Source organism: Ursus maritimus, unplaced genomic scaffold, assembly GCF_017311325.1.
Source record: "Ursus maritimus isolate PB19 unplaced genomic scaffold, ASM1731132v1 scaffold_4, whole genome shotgun sequence".
NCBI classification, from domain to species: Eukaryota; Metazoa; Chordata; class Mammalia; order Carnivora; family Ursidae; genus Ursus; species Ursus maritimus.
In genome coordinates, this window is record NW_024426552.1 from 43,719,364 (window position 1) to 43,740,485 (window position 21,122).

Consider the following 21,122-nt stretch of genomic DNA (forward strand, 5'->3'; position numbering starts at 1 on the left):
GTTATGATTCCTGCCCCTCACCCCCTGCCATGAGCAAAACGTGTACTTTCTAAAAATACTGCTATTGAGCTATTCCCAGGTCCCAAAGGGGGTTAAATTGTGAAAGAACAGTACGAACGGATTGTCGACTTTCATAAGGTTTGAGATCATCTGAATTTGAACATGTTTCTCTTTCCCTCGTATATTAAAGAGTGTGAGAATACTATTCGAAGTTTTCGAGTCTTTTTTTTTTTTTAAATTAAGCAGACATGTAAGTCCAGTGTTTTCAGTATTTTCATCTACTCTGTTTTATTTTTGTGTGTGTTTTGCATTACATTATTCCCAATGGAACACTTTTTTTTATTAAGCAGGCACAAATGGAGAACCTGTTTGATATCATTTTTTAAAAATTAAATGAATATTTGAGCACCAGGCACAGTGCTCGGCTCTGGAATACAGACATGAATGATATAATTTCTGAATTTGAGTTCACATTCTAGTTAGATAGCTTGACGCTATGGTGAGGAGCAGAAATGTGAGTGGTATCACTGGGTTCAATAAGGACCCCCCAAAATAAAGATAAAGCTGGGGCTAAATTGTAAAGGATTAAGAGTTGGGCAAAGTGTCGAAGGATGTTGCAGACAGCAGAAGAAAGCGGTTTGCTGGCATATTCTGAGAACGTGAAGTGGTTCTATGTGGCAGGTGTACCTGGGGCCACGTGAATAACTTTCTGTATCCTAAGGACTCTTCCTTTTATTAATCAACTGATAGAGATTTACTGAAGGGATTTTTAAACTGGAAAGTGAGATATCAGATTAATAATCATTTTGACAGGAGGAAGGGGTTGAAACAGAATCAATCCTGAAAATGCCAGAGATCAGTTAAGAAGGACTCTTTAGTAAACTAGAAAAAAGTTGGGGAAAGCTTTAATTGAAACAGAGAGTTTTATAGCTAAGCCAGAATTTTAAAATGCGTTGTTTACTTTAGAACTCAACACATTTTGAAATTTGGGTGTAGCAGTAAGATTCATGAGACTTAAACATAGGCTGTAAGTTTTAGGAAGTTTTATGAAGTGTCAAATATTCCTTTTTTTTTTTTTTAAGCTTTAAATGCTTTAGTTTGCTTAATATGGAATACTTGTGTGCCGACCTACAACTACATTTTTCTGGCATTTGGTGTGTGTTTGTAGAGTGGATATAATTATAGCTGCTTGAAAATACCGAAATCTGTGTTAATCCCATGAATCTGGAGCTACGTTTTCTACAGAGGTTTTGTATTGGAAAGGAAACTTTTACCATTTTCATTTCCAATCTCACTAAGAAAGCACTGTAAACACTCTAAAGTAGAATTTCAGGAATCGTGAACAAGAACTAGGAGACTAAAATATTTGTGTGTTTAGTTTTTAGGTAGGTCATTCAAAATAGGTTGTAGTTAGAGAATATACTTATAAAATCATTAAGATCAGTATTATCCTTGATTATACTCCAAATTCTTATAATATGCTCTTTTTACATGTATTTTGCCAGTCTCTTTTTTTTTTTTGAATTGAGCTTAAATAGACCACTCTTGACATCTAATTTAAAAAAAAGAATTGCAAACAAACTCATGACAAAAAATAAAGCTAAAATAGAAAATGGAGGTAAGAACTCACTTTTAAAATAGCGGTATTAGAGACAGTCTTATTTTATAGATGTATAGATGTATTTGGTTACAATTCTGAATTGTACAATGTCTTCCATTTCTGTCCCTGGGTTTTCGCATGGAATTTTCATGTGTTAAGCGCACAGCTCATGTATTCATCTTCTTTACTTGGTTGCTTTTCCTATTTACATTTAAAAGGCTTATGAATATGACTGAGTCTTGTTGGTCTGTGTATTTCTGCAGAGAGTCTGAGACTTAATGAAATTTTAATTTCATTGTATTTTCCACATGTTCATGATCCATCTTTCTGTGTTTTTACTATTACCGTTTGTTCCCTGGATAGTCTACATAATTGCACTGGGCTTTATGAATAGAAAACCTAAAAGTAGCAGAAATCATGTCTTCTCTTTCTATCCTGTTCAATCTGAGCTATTGAGACCGCTCCTTTTCATTCGCACTACCACCAGCCACCGCGATGCCCTGTGTTTTCCCACTCTGTCATTCCGCCTGCTTTACACTTGTCCCCTGGCTAAGGGCTTCCTAGTAGGACAAGATCAGGTTCTGAAACGGGTCAGGCAGGTTCTTTATAGTGGGCAGGCACTACCTCTGGTATCCTTCTCGTATCCAGCAGAGTTACGTCTGCCCAGTTGTTGTGCTCCAGTCTTAGAGTAAAACAAACAAAACATGGTTTCCTGAAAATGCCATTTTCTCTATCACCGCCTCCTTTGTACCTCCTCTGGGGGCATTTTACTGAGGAGGCAGAATTGCTGTTCCTTGCTTCCTCTGGTCTCCATAGTATTTTGTTCATTTAACAGCTGTAACTTTTATCAAACTGTATGATTTGTTTATCAGTCTTCCCTACTAGACTGAGTTTTACAAAGACCCTGACCTACTTGTTCTTACATCCTCAAGGCCGAGCGCGATCCCTGGGGCATGGCAGACAGTCACGATAATCTTGAGTGGGAAGCTGTTCTGGTTGTCTAGCATTAGAAAGTATGAAAACAAGATCATGTATAAACATAGAAATATAAAATTTTGTATTTGAAATGTATGTGTGCCTAATAGGAAGCATAGTTTATTATGACATCTCATAAGGCATCTGTGAAGGTATTCTGGACAATTACAGGAGACAGTCTGGAAAATCAGGTTCTTAGGTGCCATCTGGGACACAGTTGGGTCTAGATAAGGCTGCATGTACATTTGAATATTCCCAAAATTCACTGGATGATCCTGTCTGTTGATAAGGACTTGCTGAGGAGAAACATATTCTATTCTGTATAGTACACAGTATGGAGCAGGCTCTGGAGAACTTAATATAAATAAGATCGTAGAGTGTTAATCACTTCCAGCCTTGATAGCTATCCACTGTTGCTTCTTTGTTCAGCTGCATCATCGCTGTGATGCTGATTATCAACAGAAGAAAATGTGGCCCGTGATAGGCTTACAAAGCTTTCCGAGGCCTGGATGAGTACTTTTGGATGTGTTTTTCAAGTGTAGAGATTCAAATCAGATCGACATACTCTTTTACATTTTGTACATGAATCCTTTGAGCATTGCATATAAAAGACCTTTTAATTTTTACTTCAAACTCAGGAACTGTATGATTTTAGTAATTCTCTTTTAATTTCAAAGAAACTGTGGTTTTTTTTTTTTCAGTGTTGAAAATGAGCCCATGAGCACGAGTCAGAAAAAGGAAAATGTACTTTCATCAGAAGCAGTGAAGGTATAGTTTTAAATTAATATTTTGTATTAAGCAAATATTTCTTTTAATTTCTGTTCCTACTTCTTTTAGATTCTGTCATCTTATTTTACATTTCTAAAAGAGCGCTGTATTATTTATGTGGAAATCCAGCTCAGCTCTGTTGGATGTTGTATTTAGGTAGGGTGGGGAGAGGGGGAAGGGGCACTAGGGAGAGTTGGGAGAGTGGGGTGTTCTTATCCCAGCTTTGCCACTAACCAGCTGTGGGGCCTTCAGCTGAGGCATTTAATGTCTTTGTTCTTGGTTTTCTAATCTGTGAATTGGATCGCTTGACCTCCATAGTTTCTTTTCCCTATGACATTCTTTGATTTATATTGTGTTTCCTCAAATGCTGCTGACATCTAATAGTGCTTTTGGCAGGTAGAAGTTAATAACAAGTTCTTACATGTTCTTAGTATGTGATGGATATTTTTGGTCAGATTACATATGAACCAGCTTTCCTTTTCTTCTACAGGACAAGCACGAAAAGTGTATAAACTACACACCTCCCTAGGTAGTTACTGTTAAGTGTGGTTAAAAATCCTTGAAAATCAGGGTGCCTGTGTAGCTTGGTCAGTTGAGCATCTGACTCTTGATTTCGGCTCAGGTCATGATCTGAGGGTCCTGAGATGGAACCCCGCATTGGGCTCCCCACTCAATGGGGAGTCTGCTTGAGGATTTTCTCTCTCTCTCTCCCCCCTCTGCCCCTCCCTCCCTGTAAAATAAATAAATCTTTAAAAAAAAAATCCTTGAAAATCACTGAACCTTGTAATATATTTTTTTTTAACTCATAAGTGATTTTCTAGAACTTGAATGTTTGTGTTGTTTGGTGATGTGATGCCAGGTATGTGATCGAGCTTTTGTAGCTGTCCCACAGTCAAGGAGTTTGGTCTCAGCAAATTTTTTTTTTTTTTACATGATTTGTGACAATCCCTAAAGCCGAATGCTTGTGCTTTCCATGAGTTTCAGAGTAAATTAGCTTGTTCAGTGGAAGGACCATAAAGTCATCTGAATTCTTCATCACTGACAGGGGACTTTTAAACATATAAGGTCCAAAGGCATTAGATAGGGTCAAGATAAAGCTGTTTTCATTCTTCCCCCATCATAATAAACAATATATTTTTTTGAGAGAAAATATCAGGATCTGATTGTTTTTAACTTGATTGAAAAAAAAATCAGGATCACCTTGCTTTCCTTATCTTTCTTCATTCCTTTCTGAATTTGGCTGTCAAATCTTGCTTTCATAGGTGCCTGGGTAACTCTTTTAAGCAACTGCCTTCAGCTCAGATCATGATCTCAGGGTCCTGGGATTGAGGCCTGTGTCAGGTTCCCTGCTCAGCGGAGAGTCTGCTTCTCCCTTCCCTCCTCCCCCGCCCCCAGGCGCACGCGCGCTCTCTCTCTCTCTTTTAAGTAAATAAATAAAATTTTTTAAAAAATCCTGCTTTCAGGTTTTTTAACATTTCTACCTACTCTTTTCCTATCAGCTCAGCCAGCTGTTAGCCAGCCTACAATTTCAGTTTGGGATCTGGGTCCCCAGGTAGTTATGGCTCATAGTCATGAGATTGTTTCTCTTAGGATTTGAGGCCCACTGGATTACTTATACGTGGGCAGTGCAATTAGCTCATAATAGCGAGTGCACCACGGCACTCTCTCTGTAGTGGCCTTTGTAATTGTTGCTTCACCTGCCAGAAACTATTAGTAAGATTTCTTTAACTTAGACACGCAGGCCCAGTGGTTTAGATACCTGTTGCCAGGCATCAGAAATATATATTTTGATAACACCGATAGTCAGCACCATACCTTGTGGGGAAAACAGGTTAGAACAATATTTATGGTCTTGTTATTCTAAATAGTCTCAATTTAAGTATTTTCATTAGCAACTGGGATAAAAAATGCATTTGTTTTCTTTCTAATGAATAGTTTTCTGAAGCAGCACTCCCCTGTAATGTGACATTTGTTACCATGCTTCCATCTTGTTAATCTGAATTTTATGATAATGCCTTCTGTGATAAGAAAAAATATGCAGCATTTTTCCTGTTGAGTCTGAAACATAACAGATTTATGAATAATAAATGTTCTTACCCATTTCTTTTTGTGAGCATTTGACTTTGAGATGCCAAATCAAGATGTTGATGATTGTTTGGTTGTAAGTTTAAGCTACAAAAATTAATTCTGCTTTTCGAACAACTAGAGACTATAGAAGCTTTATATTATCTTTGGTCATCATTATATTCTTAGTTATCACTTACATGCTATACAAGGTTTGCTGTTTCGCTAACATGGGTAGGCATTTCTAACGCCGGCATTTATCATTCCACCGATAAATTTTTTTATATGAATTAGGTTCTTGTATCTAGCTGAGAAAAATTCCAGATATTTAGTCCATATTCTACCTTTTTTTTTTTTTCCTGTGGAGTCTACAATTTTGTCTGGTAGGCTTGAACACTTGGTCCTGTTGCATTCATGTCTACTGTTATTTAAAAGAGTAGGAAGTCATGCTCTAATTTCCTGCTGCCATCTACTTACTTCAGAGGAATTTTTCATGCCTTGTTGCCTTCCAAGGATAAACTCCCTAAAGCCCCCTGCTTTTGGTTTTGATCTGGTTTTGGTCTCCGTGGTTTTGGTCTCTTATTTCCTGCCCTCTCTTAGACCTTGTCTTGACTATCCATCCCTCCATCTTCACTGGCTTCTATTTCTTTTCTGAAACACAGTTGTTTTGGGGAGCACCTGGGTGGCTCAGTCGATTAAGCACCCGACTCTTGATTTTGGCCCAGGTCATGCATGATCTTAGGGTTGTGAGATCTAGCCCCGTGTCAGACTCTGTGCTGGTCGTGGAGCCTGCTTAAGATTCTCTCTCTCCCTCTCTAATAAATAAATAAAATACAGTTGTTTTTTTCCCTTTGGTGGGTCTGGTTTTCTTTCAGTCTATCATTTCAGGTCGCTCCCAGTTTTTACCCAAAAATTTCTTATGAAAGTCTGTTTCAATCACTGTTTAATTCTTCATCCTTTCTAATTTGATTGCTGTCTCTTCTCTAGTTCCCTCAGACATGGGAAACTTAGTACTGTGCCTCATATATGTGTCATAAGTACTCAGTAGGTAGTTAAATAAGTAAAAGTCATTCCATGAAACCAGTGATTTCTTGCTAACCACAGTTAATAGTCTTTTCGTATTTCTCATTTTATTCAACTAGTTGAGACAGTTGCTTTTCCAGGTCTTGTCTTCTTTCCAAAGATTTGCTTTTTTATCTTTGTTTCCATTAATATTGTACTTCATTGCAATTCCTGCCTCTGTGTTTCCTTGTGTTTCCTTCTGACTTTCTGGCTAAATTACTTTTCATGTAGATGTTTCTTGAGGTCCTCAGTCTTCCTCAATGTCAGTCTTCCAAAGTAATCTCTTTCAGTTTTATTGCTTCATTTTTTGGCTCTCAGATCTCTACCTGACATCCCTTTTGAACTCAAAGCTTAATTGTTGGGGTTCCAGACATTTCTGTATGGATGGCCTTTGGAACCTCACATTCAGTCTGCCCAAAAGTCTCAGTATCTTCAGAGGTGTTCTCTCTACATGTATTTGGTTGGGAGGTGGAGGTGGTGGGAGGTAGGGAGGATTGTTTAACTTCTTGGGATGGAAGCAGAGCCCTGGGTTCAGATATTCCATCGGGAGATTTTCAGTCAAACTCTCTGCTTTTAATCCCGTGTCTCACACTGTCCTGAGTGGTACCTAGGGTCTTCAAAACCTGAGCTCTTTCAGTCTGTCTGTGGAGTAGAGTGTTTCCCTTGTGATCAGAGTTCCCCCTTGCAGCCACTGGGTAGAAGCTTCCTGTGGGCTCTGCCTCCAAAAAAGATTTTTTGAAATCTCTTATCTGCTCATATCTACTCTCTTCCTCTCTTTGTATTTATAACTGAAACAGTTCCTTTACTGTCATTTTAGAATATTTTGTACAAGAGAAGCAGTCAGTATGTGTGGTTCATCGACAGTGTTAATCAGAATTTTTATCTCTTTTTTGTAGTTGAAGAGAGTGAATCTCAGAGATTGTCACTTAACAAAACCCACACTGTTAGTGGGAGGAGACAAGAAAATTGAGATGCAGTTCTGTATAATGCTTCCCATTTGTGAACTTAATTTATAAGGTGTATTCATAAACTAAATTTACCAGAAAGAAATTTTATTAAAAAATTAAAAGAGGTCTGGCAGTAAATCTATTTTAGAAACAAGTCATGAGCTAAATAAAATGAATTAAACGTGAACCAGAGGTTATATATTCTCCAGCCCAGACCTAAATAATTAGGCTTGTTCTCAGTAGCTTGACATCTGCTTTACATAAAATTTAACTTTTATCCCATTTTAGAATTTTTGCTTATAACTAATCATACAACTTTGATGAAGGTTCTGGAGTGGTTTCCAAGAGGCAGTGGTTGATAGATGTCTATGGTCTATGAATAATCAAGGAGTATCAATCTAGTTGTATTATTTTTATTTATGATTTATAACACTTATCTTTAATCTTAAAAGTAAATCATTTGCAACAAAGATCCGCACTTTTTTGTAACTATTGCCTCCGTTTACTGATAGGTTAAGATAGAAAATTGTAGCTCAAGAATATCTTACTGAAGAAAAACAGTCAGTCATTGTTTTTTATATTAATCCTGTATCGAATGTACAGTGCTGTTTAGTAAGATGGGCATGTTAAATTTATACAGCTGTTCATTTTTTGGTTTGTGTAATTCTTCTTTCCTTATTGGTCTTTTTCAACTTTCTCTTGGCCAAAAGTGAAATGATAGTCAAATTTAAATGCATTAAATGTTTTCTTGGCTAGGTTAGAGGAAAATTGATTATTGAACTAATTTTTTAAATAAATTATGGCCTTAATAAATGCTTGCTATCGCTTTTTTCTCAGCAATACAGATAATAGCAGCAGCATGATGTCCATTTATTATAAAGATTTTCAAATTTTTCCTTTTCAAATACAGGAACTCTTTTTTTTTTTTTTAAGAAATTTCAACTTAATTGCCTTTGGAACCCATTTATAAATAGATTAGCTTTAATTGATGGGAATGTTGATGATGGGAATGAGTTGTCTCATAGTGAGCCACTATTTCTCTGCCTCTGCCGACTATGGGCCCCCTTGGAAAAGTTTTAAAATTAACATATGCAGTGATGGAAAGAACAGTCTTTGGAATCAGACAAATCTGGGCTTAAATCCCAGCTTTCCATGTGGTAGTTTTGTAATCTTGGAAAATTTAGTCAACCTCTTTGAACTTTGGTTTGCTGATCTGTATTGGGGGGGGGTGTTCAAATCCTGTTTCATAGAAGTGTTTTGGAATTAGTTGAGATAACATGTATAGCACGATACCAGACACAATACAGGTACTCAGGAAAGGAGGTGACTTCTTGCCATATAAAGTCTGGCTAAAACTTAGAAATAAGTCTTTGAGGATGGTGCTGATTTTTTTCTGGGTGAATAGTGTAGAAATAGCTATTAGAAACATTGATTCTCTATCACATTTGAAAAGGCATACATGGAGATATACATATTGAAATTCAGCTAGAAGTAAAAAATTCTCACCCCTTGATTGCTTCTATAAAGACAGTGCTGTCCGGGTGCCTGAAGTAGAGATCCTGCTGTATTGCTCTGTGGTCCAGACGCCCAAAGGAACTGGCAGGGCTGAAGCCTGTTAGTATGGCTGGTGCTGGTCTGGGGCCTTGATATCTTAGAGTTCCTGGGTGTTGAATGTATGATAAGGTACCTGGTTTGATCTGCAGCAGCTCATTCCGTCATAGACCTGTAATGGTCCTACTTTGTGGTATGATGGAGTGGAGTACCTTGTCAGAATGGAAACTGACTATGAAAGGTTATGTACATACTCCAGATTTTTGTGAGTACATTTACTCTGTGGGTGCCAGATACTGATTCAGGAACATTAGAGGGGGTTCTGAAAAGCTATCCTAGAAATAAAAGCATTTATTATTCTGGCCCAGTGTTTTCGTTGGAGAACTCTTTATATTGTAACAGAAAGGAGTGGCTTTTCTCCTACTTTATGTCATTTTGCTCCTTTTTTTCTTCTGTCCTTACACACCTGCCCTGGTTGATTTGATTTCTTCCTACATCTTAGCCTGTGAGAAAGCTCACACCTGTCCCTGCAGCCCAATGTGTTTTGCTGACCATCAGGGTAATAGAACCAATTCTTTGATGCACCTTTCCTGCCAGTGTTGCTGGGTATAAGATTTGACACAGTCAGAGTTGAACTCAGACTATTTTATCCTAATTTTCTTCTCTTTCTGTGTTCTCTGTCCTGCTAAAAGTTGCCGCCAATTACCCAATCTTGATGTTTGGAAATGATTCTATCATTTTGTCCCTCTCCCCATTGTGCCAGGGGCCATCAAAAGCCCTTTCTTCCTGTCCATACCCATCGCTACCCTATAGTTCAGACTTTTCTTATTTAGGTCAACGGTTTTTCCTCCTGTGTTGTTTGCTCTGACACACATGATAGATGACTGTATTGGGTCACTTATGGTTAAGGGCATACATCCCTTTATCAGAAATTACATGGAAATGAAAAACTGAAAGTAACACCTCAATCTTGATTCCATTCTAGAGCATTTTTAAAAAGTAAAATTTCAACTTTTTAACTAACTTTAGTAACAAATTATTTGTGGCATCTCGGAGGTGATCACAACACTGAGTCATGACATAAAAGTTGCAGGTCATTTGTTATGTTAAACAATAACCAGCTTAGAGCAAAACAGTTGATGGCCAACCTGCTGGCATGTTCTAATTTTTTAGTGGAAAAATAATGCTGTGATAAATTTGTGATGTTATCTTTCAAGCAAAATTACTTTAATAGTGGGAGTATAAATCACTCATCTTTGCACCTTACCATTAGTCCCGAAATCCATTTACTGAAAAATTTTGTTCATGCAAATATGTATCAGTAGTTTATATGGAATTAAACAGGCATCCCACCACAAATTAAATCCATTATGATGAAGGTAAGTAGTGATTTTGATTTAAAAAAATTTTTTATTATGCTCTGTTAGTCACCATACAGTACATCATTAGTTTTTCATGTAGTGTTCCATGATTCATTGTTTGCGTATAACACCCAGTGCTCCATGCAATACGTGCCCTCCTTAATTTTAGCACCACTTAAACTATAGCTAACTGAAGATATCAGTAATAATCTGATAATTATTTTCCTCAAAACTGAGGAGATTTTAACTATTGGTGGTGGAATTTCAAATATTGACAAATTTGTCAAGTAATATGTTGCAACCAGATGTCTTAGGAGAAAACTAACTAGAATTCTCAAGTAAGCAGCTGGTTTTAGTTTATGAGTGTCAGATTTTAGTATGTGTTAATAATTTAAGTGATAGTCATATTCAGGATGAAAGTGTATAAAATTGTTTGCCTTCACCTTGCGGTGACTGGGAAAACAGGGTGTTAGAAATGTTCACTGGAAGAACATGTACGTAGGCGATTTCCGTTCTGAAAAAACTTCCGTTGTAATAGAAATTTCCTAAAGAGGGCAAGGAGTAAGTGGTCTCAGCAGTGGAAACAGCATTATTGCGAAGGCGTTCTGTAGGAAGAGAGAGAGAGGAGAGGGGAGCTGGGGAGAGAATGAGGATGGCTACGGTGGCATTAGGTATTTGTGAGCATTGTGAGTGGCAAGAGATGGAATTGGAGATAGACCCAGGGGGCTAGACCCACCAACTTGACCTTGAGTGCCATGCTTGAGAGTGTGGATTTTATCCTGACAGCAGTGCCATCATAGTGATTAAAGGCCTTTAAGGATGATCAGATTTGAACTCTAAAAGATTGCTCTAGTTTTTGTCTGGAGAATGGACTGGGGACAGTGCAAGCAAGGAAACGAGTGATGGTTTTGTTTGACTTTTTAACAAGTGGAAATGTTAAGATTTGCAGAAAATGACAGAATGAAGACAGAACATGGTCACATTCAGTTTTGGATGTATTGAGCTTGAGGTTGCAGTGAAATGTCCAGGTGGATATGGATGCCTGATTGATAGTTGAACATACTGCCTGAGCCACAAATAATCTGGGAATCATCTGATTAATCTGTGGGAAATGAAACCTCATAAGAAGATCATAAAGATAAAGCAGGCCCAAGCTAGAAGTTTGAGAAGCATGTTCTGTAAGGGATGGCTAGAATGATGTGAACTTGAAGGAGGTCAAGAAAGTGAGGGGAAGAAGGAAAATCTCAGAGTAATGTCATGGAAGCAAATGGAAGATGGGTTATCAGGAAGAGACTCAGTCTCACATTCTGCAGATGCACCATGTAAGAAGTGTATTGGATTAGCAAGTGGGACAGTGTTTCTTGGTGACTGTGGTCAGCACAACTAGGGAGGAAGCCAGATTGTAAGCATTTAGAGAGTGATTGGGAGGAAAGGGGAAAGAAGATGGTGAGGGTTGGGAACCCTTTTTTGAGGAGGTTGGTAGTAAAGAGAGGAGAGGGCTATCCTTGTGCATTGACTTTTGAATGGTGGGCTTCCAGAAGGGGCAGATGAGGAACTGTGGTTCCCGAGGAGACAAGGACTCTGCACTGGTGCCCTGGTGGCAGAATTCACCTCAGGAGGAGTCCTTCCTTCGTGGTGAGCATGCCGGTGAGTGAAGAAGTGTGCCGATGCTGCTGGAGTCAGGGCTATGCAGGAACATCTGCATGAAATAGAGAGTAGGGACCTCTGCTAAGCAAGGGGGTGGGATAGTGGAGGAGGTGGGAAAGGTGAAAGAGCTGCTGTGGAAAATGAGGAAAGATTCCAGACAGATTTCCAGCCAGGGCTGTAAATTGTAAATTTGTCAGCAGCCCAAATCTGCATACTGTGCATATCCTTGTGGTGTTTTAAAGCAAGACTCATTCACTTAGGTAGAAAAGAGAAAGCTGTAATTTTTCTGAGTGGGGTTGGCCGAGGAATAAAACAGAGACTTTGAGGTTATTGGTTATATTTGGTGTCTGGATAGAGAAGATAGGAAACGTTGTGGGAACTGAAAGGGGCAGTGTAAGAGAAGACAGAAGCTGTGATGGGACAGGAGAAGTGGTACAGTGGGTACACCTGGGACAGTGGGATAAGACAGCTGGAAGGAGGAGAGGGTGTACACCCTGGGGAATGCCTGAGATTGAGTTTCAGAGGTGACACAGTTATGGATGACTCACTAGGGTCAGAATTAGTGAAAGAGGTAAGAAGAATGGAAGTGGAGGTCACCAGAGTTGAGGGTGTTAAGGAACTGGGAGTCAGGGTGTTCTGAAGGATTATCCTTGCTATGCACAATCAGGGCAGAGTCTGAGGTAGAAAGGATGACCGAGCCAGGTGCTTGAGACCGTCAAAGAAGAGTCACCTGGCTCTTCATTATTTTCCACTCAACAGGCTCTTTGGTGATAGTCTCTATCCCGTGACCTTTTTGACCTTCTTCCCTGTGCCACTTACCACGTTGGCACAGCACCTGCCACCTGCTCTAGGCTACTCGAGGAGGTGACAAGCTAATACCAGTTTGACCTGCAAATAAATTCTTACATCACTGAAATGTGGGCTCCATGAAAACAGGGCTGTTGGTAGCCCTTTTTTAGTGTTGCATCTAAACACCTGGAATGGTATCGCGCTGTTCATTATTTACTGAGTGAATGAATGCTTTCAAGCTTGCATGGACCCTAACTGCTACTTGGTCTACCCGTTTCAGCCTATTACTGCATTCGCCAGAGACACTTTTCCAGATCTTCTGTATTTGGGGAGCCCAAATCCTAGCTGCCCCTGCATGCCCCTCCTTTGGCGTGCCATCTCTCCTCTCTGCTGAGATCAGAGCCACTTGTTGGACCTTGCTCTTTGTCTTCTCCATTTTCAGAACTGCTCAGGCCTTAGCCACTTCCTTACCTCTATACCTGGAAGAGGACGTGTCCCTACTCCTCTTCAAGGCTAATATTTGCCCTTTATTATTAAAAGAAGTATTAGAGACTCTACTGGTCTCTTTATCTCACTCTGTGCTTTCATCCTGTCTTGTACAGCAGTTACTGTCTTTCTAATAGGTATAGAGCTGATCCCCAAAACAAGAACAAAAAGCCATTTATTTTGTCTTAGACCTTAAACTGTCATTTTTTTTTTTTTTTTTTTTTTTTTTTTTTAGTTAAAAAATTTTCTCAAAGTAATCCCTTCTGTTCACGAACTATTCCTATTCCCTTGCCTCTCTACTCATAGCTTAACACCTAGAGTTTGGGGCTGTACTCACAAATTCCTAAGCTGGTAAAACCATTTCTCTTGCATTCCTGGGGCTTCTGTAGAGTCCTCATTCCTTATTTACGAATCCAACAATGATTGGAGCACTTCTTATTGTCAGATACATTTCAAGGTGCTAGAGATACTGCACTGAATGAAATACACAAAAATCCCTGCACTCGGTGGCTTTTACTTTCTAGAGGAAGAAACAGATATTAAATGATGTAAGAGAGAGAGAGAGTGTGTGTGTGTGTATATTTGACACTCGCAAGTACAGAGGAGAAAAAGGAGAGGGTATTGGCACTTTCAGAGTGAAGAAATTGACAGTTTTGGAGTGACTGGGGAAGCTTTCGATGAAGAGATGACTTGTAAGTAAAGGTCTGAGGGAAGTGAGGGGGACTGAGTCATATAGCTATGTGGGGGAGGAACATTCGAAGCAGAGAGGAGTCGATGTACAATTCCAGAGGCATGGGTGTGCCTGATGTTTTTGAGGAACAGTGGAGGAGGATAGACATCTTTCTAGACCTCACAATGGCATTTGGAATTTACTCCCCGTTTGCGTTTGGAAATATTCTTTGTCCTTTGCCTTTGGAGACCAGTATTCTGGAGGGATGACCTGGTCTGGTTTTTGCCTTCTCCATCTCACTGATTTCTTCTCTAATTTGTACCTCCGTTTAATCTTTTGTTTTCCCTAGAGCTCTTTTGTGGGTCCCCTTTCTATCCTGCATACTCTGCATATGGCCAAATTGCATTCTTAAACTGTGCTTCTGACTACTTTCCAGACATCTCATCTTGTACATCAGCAGGGGACTAAAAATTCAATGTTTGACACCTAAGTAATTTGTTGCCTTACCTCCTCCCATCCCCACAAAGGTCCTGGTCTTGCTTCTCGTATTTCCCATATCCATTTTTTACTTTACTCAAATTGTTGCCCAATTTAGAAAACTTAGTTATCTGTGACTTTGTTATCCCTCAGCCTCTGCTTCTAGTAGTCAGCCACCTCATTCTCTATTCTCTGTTCCCTGGTCTTCCTCAGCCACACCCCTGCCAGGACAAGCACAGTTCATAGTTCTGTGTCTTTGTAGCTGTTATACTGTTATCCAGGATGCTCTTCTCCCCCTTCAGGAGCAAGCTCAAATGTTACCTCCTCAATGTAGTGGATTCTCTTCTAAGCCCCACCCAGAGACACGGCAAAGAGTATCTTGCTAGACTGTAAGCTCCTTGAAGCTGAAACTATGTCTTACTAATCGGTGTCCCTGGTGCTTTCCTGTGCTGCCCTGTATTAGGCACATCGCACAGAGAGGAGATAGATGGATGAAACGGAGACCCAAGGGCTCTGCATTATAGCAAATTGAGTGTGAAGGGAAAAAATTTCAAATTCCCCAGTTACATATGTCTGCATCAGTAGCCTTTGTTGTTGTATGTGGAATACCAGCATCTTTGAGAGCAACTGGAATTGGTGTTTTGTTTGCTTGAATCCTGACTGCTTTCATTCTACTCCTTGGAACATTGGCAGGCGGTCCTGTTGGCAGGCAGCGTTGGCCCTCACTTGTGGCAGGCTGAATTTTATTGTTGTTTAGGCTGAGGGGAAAGAGCCAGCTGTTTTAGATCAGACTTAAATTTTTAATTATAAAAATAAAGAATTTATTGTGCTTACTTTGAATAGCAGTGCTCTTTCCTGCTAGTTCTTGTTCCTAGATTTAGATACTTTTTTCTTGTTGGGAGTATTTCACTGACACAAATTTCTCAGAAGATTATTAGAGAAAAATTAAGAAATGGAGACATCCAAGGACAAAAAACACTCTTCAGTAAACTGAAGATACAGAAATTCTGGAATAGCAAAGAAGCTGAAACTAAAGAGAAGGAAAAACAAGTGATATTTTTTTTTTTTAAATTATATAATTCTAAAAAGGTTAAATCTAGGGGCGCCGGGGTGGCTCAGTCGGTTAAGCCTCTGACTCTTGATTTCAGCTCAGGTCATGATCTTCAGGGTCGTGAGATCAAGCCCCACATAGGGCTCCATGCTCTCAGTGGAGTCTGCTTGTCTGTCTCCCCCTGTTGCTCCCCTGCTCGCTCACTCTCCTCTCTCTCTGTCTCTCAAATAAATACAAAAAGAAATAAAATGTTTTTTAAAAAATAAAAAGGTTAAATGTAAAGGTTTTCACTTGTTTAGCAAAATGTATCTCTTTTGTTTAGAAAGCAGTTTATTGTATTTTGGAAGGAATTGTCAAGTAAAAAATAGTTGAGGAAGTGAAGTAGTATTTTTGACGGAAATCATCTTGAGATTTTACTGATGTCCAAAAATGTAATCTCCATGTTCTTTTAATGTCCCCCCCTTTTTTAAACCATTGCCCCAGTTTTATAAGACTCTTGTGAATCTCTGAATCATTTTAAGAATATCTGTGATATTCTGATGAATAGCCTATAGTTTACTTCCTTCAGATAGCTACCCAGGAAGAGCAGACATTCATACTAGCTATGGAAAAAAAAATTCACTGTTCTGTTCATGTTACAGTCTTAGCTCATTTTGACTCAGGAAGAAATGTTGTGACTGTTAATTACACCAAGTTAAATGGCATAGCTGAAGGACAAAAAATGTATATCTTCATACATGTGAGCATTTTTGAAATGTCAACTGGCATCTCTTTTGCCAAACTGAGAGGCCCTTTATGTGAGGAGAGGACACAGCTAATTTACAGCACTTTCTCCCTAAAACGAGCGCAAGGTTGGAGGACTGAGGTGGAGACAAGTGGGAGTGAGTTGCAGTTGAAACCAGTAAAAGGTGAGATGTTGAATGACTCTGGAAGCTTGGTCATATTCTAAATGTAGAGACTCACAAGTTTTATTAAGCTCCTAACACACAGAAAAATGCTATCTGTGTGTTTCCTCAAAAATACCCTCTGACTCCAAAGGTGGGGAACAGACTTAAAATATTGCCTGAATTTAATTTCCTGGGCTAATAGGTTCTACACTTTTCTCATGCTTTCATATGCTAAATTTTATTAGTGGTTAGAGGAACGCTCCATTAAAACTATTTTGAATTTGGATTAAAATATGGAACGAGGTAAACAAATAACATTGAAATTATGATGCTCTCGCCTGCTCGGGGATCAGCCTCATCAAACTCCGTCATGAACCGCCCGTGCCCTGAGGTGGTTTTACCTTGCTGTACTGATCTTTTTTCTGACTCACACTGGAGCTTTTCTTGTATAAGGACTAGTGAGCGTGACAGCTGACAGAAACTGTCAGACAGGCATTCCTTGTACGAGTAGGTGAGCAGCATGCTTGGAAGGCAGGCTGACCTGGCACATGGGCCTGCGGTTCATGACGCTTCGGGGAAGAGTGTGACGGGGTTGCCAGCAAGCTCATCAATGCAGCAGCTCAGCCTCTCCTCACAGAGAGTACACACGAGTGTGAGTTTGTTTTACTAGGAGCTTCATTATGAGCTGGCAGAACACACCCGTGGAAGTGCTGGACATCAGCAAGAATTCCCGGGACTGCACAGGGCATGCATGAATGCACATCGGAGGATTTTGTGGTTTACTATTAAGGATGGTGGGCTTTTCCTCTGAATCGATACACCATGTTGCTGTCTTTCCTCATCTTACTGAGAGACAATTTTACAGTGTGGCAGCTTCTTCGGGTTAGGACAGTGCTGAAATGAGGTCTATTTAGGTGTTATCTAATGTACAGGGTGCTTGAAAGTACTGTCCTTTGGCTCTGAATAATGAAGGCTAAATTTAAATATACATAAAATTTGCCGTGATCTGTCCCTTATCTCTCTCTACACATCTCTCGTTTTGTGCCCTAACTTCCATTCATCTTTAACGTCTTAGAAGCTGACTCACCACTGACTACAGTGGGGGCGGGGGGAGAAGGAGCGCTGGGGAAGGAAGGGGTTGCACAAGCATCACGCGGTCATGCAGTCGGTGTCCTTCATAGGGCACTTCTAGGAATCATCCTCTGCTGTCACTGCCCCCGATCCTGGACCGGTTACTCCCGTTCTGGCTTCCCACGTGGGCCGTATTTCTCCCTTCATGACATCTGCTGTATAGCTTCAAGTTGTGCTGACCGTGCCCTTCGCTAGACTGTAAATGGCCCGAGGAATCCGAAGCCATCAGTCTTGCTCACAGATGTAGCCCTGGCGTCTGACATAAAGTGTGTCATATAATAGGTTATTAGTCGATCTGTGTTGTTTTTTTAAATGACGATGTTTATTATTCTCTATTGTGTTTTCAAAGATTCCCCAAAGTGAGGACAAAAGGAACCAGGCTGAGAAGCGAATCCCTCTTCCAACGCAGGAAGATTCCAAAAAGCCAAATGACCTTTCCCGTTCCACCTCGGACACCAAAATAGGAGAAAACGACAGACAGCCAAAAGAAAGCTTTTTTCAGTTTCTTGGTAACTTATTCAATATCTCAGGAAAATCATCTCTTAGTGATGCCAAGCAATCTTCTTTCAAAGATGACCATGACAAAACTGAGAAAGATATACAAAATCCCAGTGAACGTCCTGTGGAAGAGGTCAGAAGGGAGAGGGAGATTGTCAGTGGCTCCCTGGGAACCCAGGCGCTTCCCCCAGAAGAACCAGAGTCCAACTCAGCTGAACCCTCAGATGCCTTTTCTTTGGATACAACACAAGACAGTGAACAGGAAACCAGTGATTTACTAAAGTAAGTTTACAATTTACTTAGCCAAAAAAGTGAGCTTTTGGACCTAGCTTTTAAACCTTAGTTCTACTAAGTATTCTGTAATATTCCCGTTACTAGTTTAAAAAAAAATAAATGATTCCGTGCGTCATAATCTAGGGCCTTTTAACCTCTTTTAAGGGACAGTACTGATACCTTTTACGTGCTAACTTAGAAATAAGTCTTTATAACAAATTTAAGACTTCCTTGAATGAGAGTGTTTTCTGTTGTCTGAATTCTTCCTGTATTAGGACAGGCAGTGAGTTCAGGATCTGCATTTTGGGAACAAAAATGATTCTAAGGTTTGTATTCACGTTCTGTTAATATCTTTTCTTTGTGGAATGAAATTAAAGGGGCTAAAGAAAGAAGTCAAATTGACTTCTGGTAAAACTGGCCTTGTGAGCTGTTTCCACAGCTCTGAGAAACTGAAATCTTGCACAGATGTAAAGATTATTTCACCATCCCTTTTTTCTTTAACAAACAGGCACCAACCTGTTTTTCTTTTACTCAAATGAGCTAGAAGGATTATTTTCTACCCAGAAAATGTATATAACAATGTTTAGTCCATTAGCCATTTTGTGTAGCACAGATGTATTCATTCATAACTCATAAGCTTCTGTTTTGATTTTAATTTAACTTCTACCTGTGAGTTGTATTATTTGAAGAGGTCATCAATAATTATATAGTCAGGTGTAGATGATAACTTAGAGCTAACTGTGTAGTTCTTTGTAGTTTCAGAGCATTTTCATGTCTATATTTTGAGCTAGTTCCTCATAGCAAGCTCCAGGAGTAGACACAGACCTAGCTGACACTTGTGAGAAACTGAGACCCAGCTAGATTTGAGTTTGCCCATCGAGATCGATGGGGTAAGGCTTGCCCTACCAGATGTCACTGTGCTGATTAAGCGACAGAATTTGAAACAGTGTCATACTGTTGTAATATTTACTAAGCATTTAAGTGGAACAGAATGGATTGTCCAGAAAACCCTCGTATATAAGTGATTTGAACCCTTGAATGTGATGACATTTTTATGTCCTTTTTTTTTTTTAATTTTTTTTTTCTGTATTATAGAAAGGAGGACTTTGGAGAAACAAATAAAAGCTAGCTACTTAACTCATTGTTATATTAAAACAAAATTGAGGAACAAATTTTTTTTAAAAATACAAAACGAAAAGTAGCTAAATGGGAATTATTCTATGTTGGTGAGAAACAGCTTTCTAAGCATGATAGCAGTGGAAAGTGTCAGGAAAGAGAACAGTGGATTGGATTCCTTCTAATTTTCAAACTCCGTGTGTCAAACAAAATAAACGATGATACGTTATATGGGCAAATAAAAGAAATATGAAATGCTAATACATAAGTGGAAGAAAGGCTTACTCTCACCAGCAATCAAGGAAATGCAAACTAAAATGGAATAACCTTTCTCCTATGAAACTGATGACAGTAGCAGTAAAGGATGATGTTCTGTGTTCCTCAGAGCTCATGCAGCTGATGCTCCGTACGCAGTAGTGCTGGGAGTGGAGGCCCTCCTGAGAGACGTTTGTATCAAGAACCTGGAAAAGCTTGTAGGGTGTTTCTGATGATAGACATGAATGTTTGCTGAAACCTTGTTTACAGGAACATATCATTAGAAACAAATGTCCAACAGCAGAAAGATGGTTAAATTGGGGTACCTCTGTAATAAAGGATTGTCTGAAGTATTGCTTTTTATTTTATTTTATTTTTATTTATTTATTTTAAAGATTTTATTTATTTATTTGACAGAGGGAGACAGCCAGCGAGAGAGGGAACACAAGCAGGGGGAGTGGGAGAGGAAGAAGCAGCCTCATAGCGGAGGAGCCTGATGTGGGGCTCGATCCCAGAACGCTGGGATCACGCCCTGAGCCAAAGGCAGCCGCTTAACCGCTCTGCCACCCAGGCGCCCCGTGAAGTACTGCTTTTTACAAATGTGTGGATTAGCAGCATCAGTATCACCTGGGAATCATTAGAAATACAAATTATCTGATTCAGCCCCACTGAACCAGAGTCTCTGGGAGTAGGGCCCAGCAGCAATCTTCTAACAACCTCTACAGATGGCTTTTTATACCAGAGTACTCAAAGTGTTGGGGATTTTGAGGCTGTTATATGGGAATTAGGTGGACTGGGAAGTTTGTGGTTTTTTCCTCCCACTTTTTTTTTAATCCCCCTTTGATTTCGATTAGTAGGTCAGGTTTATTTCTTTGGTATTGGACAGAAGAAAATGGAAGATGATACTGTGCCTCTTATTTCTTGTTGGAAAAGCACTCCTTATTAATAGAATAATTGCTTAAGGCAATTACCAGAACCAGCTCCACAAAGCTCTTGTCGTGACTGATAGAGAAGCTTCCTCTGGCCCAGCTTCAGAAGTCCTACAAATCATCAGGTGTAGAATTGCAGTTAGTAACTTCCTATTGACAAATGTCAGTTTGTTCAGGAACTGTCGTATAAAAGTTGAAGACCATTTTGGATAATAGTTTATTTTGACAATATGATTAAAAACCACTTATAACCAATTTCAGAAATTTAATATGTCTGGAGAAGTTATTTACTAATAATTTTAAGACTGCATTATAAGTATTAAAGTTGTTTTAGTTCTGTGATACAAATTTACTAAAAGCAAGGATATGTTTACTTTTTTATCAAGATTATGAGACTATTCCAAATATAAAATGTTATTTAAAATTAAGAGTCGTTGATGCAAAACTAACAAGCCTTGTAGAATCTCTGAAGGTAAGGGGTTTTATTCAAGCCCAAGTTAGAACAGCTGGCGGGAAAACATGCATCTCACAGGGAAGAAAGTGCTCTGGGGAATGAACAGTTTTTATAGGGCTATGTACTTTTTT

General features: G+C 39.3%; 1 protein-coding gene across 1 annotated transcript in view; it reads left to right on the plus strand.

Annotated features, from left to right (window-relative positions):
* CRYBG3 (crystallin beta-gamma domain containing 3) overlaps positions 1 to 21,122 on the plus strand; it is a 105,795-nt gene that overhangs the window by 13,550 nt on the left and 71,123 nt on the right. Inside the window, 2 exon segments of the mRNA XM_040621135.1 lie at positions 3,277 to 3,343; positions 17,816 to 18,246. Of these exon segments, the coding sequence (XP_040477069.1) occupies positions 3,277 to 3,343; positions 17,816 to 18,246 (498 nt within the window).